Here is a 5,437-nt window from a genome sequence, read left to right as displayed (position 1 = left end):
TCTAAAGGTTTATTTTGTTTATTTTACAATTTTATTTTTTAATCCATTTTCAAATGATTTCAAATTTCTTAAATATAAATACAATTATATTGGCTTTATATCGGCCATCCTGCTTTCCAAGATATCGGTATAGGCTGTCAAAAAACCCATATCGGTCGACCACTAGTAATGAAGTCAGTCTTCATCCTGAACCATTTTGTAGCCTAGACTGTAAAAAAAAAAAATTAAGTTGTAAATAAAACAAAGATTATTGGAGTATGTTTTACAAGAAAATACAATTTGAGTCTTTCTAATTTCATGTTTAATTCAATGCTACTTTTGTTTCTTTGCAATTATTTTTTTTTAAAACGAATCTGAGCAATTAGCAATTTCTGAGTGAAAATGTAAGTCAACCCTAAACCATTCAGTTAATTCATTCATTGAAGTGAACGTTAGATTAGTCATATTTATAAATATCTGACAACTGATTTTTGTATCTGACAATATTGGTAAGGAAAAGCATACAAAAACAGAAGGAGCAGGAGATGCACACAAACACAGGTCAAAACCTTTGTACATTTGCAGCCAGTTTTGTCCCACTTATTAAGTATCTGTTTCCTTTTAAATGAATTAACAGTAAAACGGGATATAACTTCACCCTGGATGTAAGTCCAGTCACATTTAAACTGACAGCCTTCAACCTTAAAGTGATTGTTTCAATGTAAATGCAATCTTATCTTTTTTTTCAAATCCATAAACTGTCTCGCTATCTAAACTGAACTGAGAAATTAAGCAAGAGATTCAGTCCTTTGTCGGCATAAAAATAAGCTAGAGTAACATTATTTTAAACAGCTGGAGTCGAAGTCAGGATGGTGCCGCGAGAAATAAGACTGATTCAGAGCCAAAAATAATGGCTGGAACCCCGTACGGAGAAGACAAAAGCCAGATCAGAAGAAACAGAGAATAGAAGAGAAATGAGCAGACAAGGGGAAACGAGGGTGGCTGAGAGCAGAATGAGTGATTTTCTCTCAGGTTCAGGTGAACACACACATCTCTTCTCTCTGGGGATGACAGATCTGGATCAGCATGTACTTCTACACCAGTCCCAGACTATTTCAACAGTTATACCTTAAATGTCCTGTGTACAAATATATATAAACAATAAAATTAAAAGGGAACTATATCCACAAGGCCCATGACAATTGTTATTCAACACACCTTTCCAAACTATCTGAGGCTTTTCCATTGATTGCACAGTGCAAAATTAGTCAAAGTTATCCGTCACTTATTCACACACACACGCGCGCGCGCGCGCGTTGGGTTTCCGCGTTTTGTGGGGACTCTCCATAGGTGTATTGGTTTTTCTACTGTACAAACTGTATGTTCTATCCCCTTACCCTAACCCTACACCAACCCTTCACACAAAACTATAGACATTTTTAGATTTAAAAAAAAAAACACATTCTGTATGATTTATAAGCTGTTTCCCACATGGGGACCAAATAAAAAGTCCCCACAAGGTCAACATTTACTGGTATTTTTATCCTTGTGGGGACATTTGGTCCCCATAATGTAGGGAACACCAGGTATACATACATACACCCACCCCCACACAAACACAAATGGCCAAAATTTAAGATTTACGTATTTGAATTGCATATAAAATTTCAGTAACACTCTACTATAGGGACCAGTTCTAACTATTAACTAGTTGCTTATTAGCATGCATATTACTAACATATTGGCTGTTTATTAGTACTTATAAAGCACACATTCTGCATGACCATATTCTACATCCCTAATCCTACCCATTAACTAAACTTAACAACTACCTCACTAACTATTAATAAGCAGCAAATTAGGAGTTTATTCAGGCAAAAGTTGTAGTTAATGGTTTGTTAATGGTGAGAATTGGACCTTAAAATAAAGTGTGACCAAAATTCCCATCAATTTTTTCCATCCAGTATTACAGTTTTAACACCTCAGGTGAAAAGGGTAAAATAGATCTCACCATACTTTCCCCAAATTAAATATGCAAATGAGGCCGTGTCTCACATTATCACAATATGCGCACATTTGCATACATTTTGATGAAATGAAAAAAAAGGAATGAAAAAATATAAAAATAGCTTTAAATGGCTTGACGAGTTCAGTTTTCAGTACATGTTTCCTATTAAAACAGAAAGTTTGGATGGGACATGTCAATGTCAATATGTGTAATTAACTGCAAATGATTTCGTCAAATGTTTCTTTGTCAGGGGAACACAAACATATGATTTCTGTTGCTCAGGCAGTAATGCATGACACTATCAACACCAAGTTCATGGGTTTGATTCCCAGAGAATGCATGAACTAATGAATGTACACTTTGGATGAAATGTGAGTCACTTTGGATAAAAGCATCTGCCAAATGCATGGATGTAAATGTATTTTTTTAGAGCAATACAGTGCACTGCCTGTGAATGCCTCACTATATACAGAGGACTGATCTTCTGTGTGTTTCTCTGCTCCAGAGCTTTGTGATCTGGTCTGTGAAGTCCAGGATCTGGGGAATAGAGCTCAAGCTTCCACAGGCTCAGCACTAACGCTAGACACACACACACACACACACACACACACACACACACTGTATCCTTGTCATTCGGTGAAGGACGTGGGCACAGCGAGCAAGGCTGTGCATCTCAGGTCTGTCTGTGTGTTCAGAGGTAAATCAGTGAGGCAGTAATTTTGGGCCCCTGGAGCTCCAGCTGACACTTCATGCTGCCCGATACCGCACTGCACACACACAATCCCAGACAGAGATGGCCAATACTATGGGATACACCATGTATATGGATGATATATTGAATATTCCTGATATATACTGTAGTGGTCGACTGATATATCGCCAAGGCCGATATATCGGCCGATATTTGGCATTTTTCAAATATTGGCATCGGCCGATAAGTTTTTCTGTTTGGCCGATGCGTTCGAGGCGGGACTTTTATTTTGACAGAACACCGTACATTATTTTGATGGCGCTGAGAACGGCAGCGCCTGAGCACACAGTGCTCACATTCTCCCTCTTGTTCGCCGTCGTCGTTAACAGTTCTGTCTAATACGGATAGAAGTCTGTCTAATAATCCGATAGCACTGTTAAACAAAGGAATTAAAATGTATACAAAAAACGATTGCTTTTATATTATTAGTAATAGAAAGGCAAACATTACAATACTTTCTCGTTTGCCGTCAGCATTCAGCAAATACGCATTTATAGCATTTAAACAAATCTTTGAATTGCTAATGAATATGTAATTTCACAAACCTTGCAAACTTAGTCAAATCTTCAGTCTGTGTGCATTGAATTTATTTAATACACGAGTTTCACAATTTGAGTTGAATTACTGAAATAAATGAACTTTTCCACGACATTCTAATTTATTGAGATGCACCTTTATGTGTGTGATGATTTTGCTAGTGATACAAAATCATGCAACATCAGCATGTTTACATGCACCCAAATAACCCATTTATTATCAGATTGGTGGCTCAATCGAACTGAAAAATCTTTATGTAAATAGGTCCAATTGATCCGACTGAGTTCTGAAAAACTGAAATTGATTGGATTGGAAGGAGTGGTGTAGAATTTAAATAATCAGATTTAACAGAAAACGAAAGCACTTAAATGCTTGAATGTGACTATTTTCCCAATAGAGTGCTGCAGCGATAACATATTTTTGGAAACAGCTTCTCTTTAGTATTTCTGGTTCTGTGTTTAGCTTTTTACTTCTGCCAGTTGCATTTAGCAAAATTCATAAGTTGTGATCATTTGTGAAGATCATATTGGACAAAATATACAAGAATCATAAACTTTTGTTGGTCACAGAGTTTATGTTCTGCAATAATCGAAAAGCCAATGGAAAAATCCTATTGGGTTTTTGTTGAGAGGATTCAATTCAAATAACTATATTGTGAGTGACTATACTATATTTTGCTTGTCTGTCCTGCACTAGTCTCAGAGAAACTAGAAGCTACAAATAATCTACTTTGCCAACTAATGGCTGGAATACATTACAGTGCAGGGTTTTAGCTCAGATTTTTGCACCAATTTCCAGTTCGGGGCAAATCAAGTTGCCGCAAGTTAGTTTGGACAGTCATGAAACTCAAAAAGACGTGGAGATGGTGAACAAGTACAAAAAGTGAAGCTTCGCCATAAATGCCGCTCACCTCCCTCCAACTTAAAATATCTCAGCCATAACACAAAAAAGACACCAAACACGTGTCTGCCTGTGCTTAAATGAGTCAAAAATGAGGAATAAATATGATGTGCTACTCACTATCAGCCGCTTGAGACCGAGGAAGTTCTGCTCCACTGAGCTGGCCGAGAGCACCTGTCTCTTCATAGCTGCCTGGTCGCCCAAAAAACGCTGCATGAGATCTTTCACCGCATCGCCCTGTAAACCAGTGAGCTTCAGTTTCTGCTTTACCCACTGTTACATAGAGTTAAAACACCAAGAGCAATGAAAAGTGACTATTGTCTTCGCTATATCGTAGTTAACTAAAAATAGTTTATTTATTAAATATTTTATTTACTGCAAGTTAAAGACCTGAAAGCTTGTTTGTTTGTTTTTATAAAAATACAGTAAAATAGTAATATTGTTAAATATTCACATGATCCTTCAGAAATCATTCTAATATGCAGATTTTCTGCTCAAGAAACATTTCTGATTATTATTTAAAACAGTTATGCAGACAAATATTTGGACCCACTTTATATTAAGTGGCCTTAACAACTATTTACTTACATTTTAATTAATCATTTGGTACAATGCACTTATTGTGTACATACATGTTTTTACATTGTACTTATATTTTAAAAATACCTGCATGTAATTACATCTGTAATTAATTTCTGTAATTACATTTATAATTACACAGTTGACCCATCCCTTACACCTAACCTACCCATACCACCAAACCTGTCTCTAACCATACCCATATCCCATCTCAATAGCAGCAAAAGTGTTTTGCAATACAATATGAACACATTAAGTACATTGTACTTATTTTTTGATGTAAGTACATAGTAGTTAAGGCCACTTAATATAAAGTGGGACCAAATATTTTTGTGGAAACCGTGTGGAAATACTTTTTATTTTTCAGGATTCTTTGATGAATAGAAAGTTCAAAAGAACAGCATTTATTTGAAATGCAAATATTTTGTAACATTACAAATGTCTTTACTGCCCGTTTGATCAATTTACTTCATCCTTCCTGAATAAAATCTTCAATTTCTTGAAGAATGGTAGTGGCTGACATATTTCCTACTAAAACAGAAAGCATTAGTTATGCTAGTGTACCCCTGAATCTAACATATCAGCCTAACTGGCATATAATGGACATGGACTAAAAGGCTCAAAACTCTCATGTTGTCTTTAAAGGCACAGTTCACTTAAAAAAAAAAAAAAAAAAAAAAAAA

At 35.8% G+C, this 5,437-nt stretch overlaps 1 protein-coding gene across 1 annotated transcript in view; it reads right to left on the bottom strand.

The window, feature by feature from the left end:
* LOC107684236 (trafficking protein particle complex subunit 12-like) overlaps positions 1 to 5,437 on the bottom strand; it is a 24,570-nt gene that overhangs the window by 15,885 nt on the left and 3,248 nt on the right. Inside the window, exon 3 of the mRNA XM_016480449.1 lies at positions 4,296 to 4,412. Coding sequence (XP_016335935.1) covers positions 4,296 to 4,412 — 117 coding nt within the window. The remainder of the gene's footprint in view (positions 1 to 4,295; positions 4,413 to 5,437) is intronic.

The sequence above is a fragment of the Sinocyclocheilus anshuiensis genome, unplaced genomic scaffold, assembly GCF_001515605.1.
Source record: "Sinocyclocheilus anshuiensis isolate Anshui unplaced genomic scaffold, SAMN03320099.WGS_v1.1 scaffold161, whole genome shotgun sequence".
NCBI classification, from domain to species: Eukaryota; Metazoa; Chordata; class Actinopteri; order Cypriniformes; family Cyprinidae; genus Sinocyclocheilus; species Sinocyclocheilus anshuiensis.
Note: the sequence above shows the minus strand (reverse complement) of the source record. Positions and strands in the feature narration are given on the sequence as shown.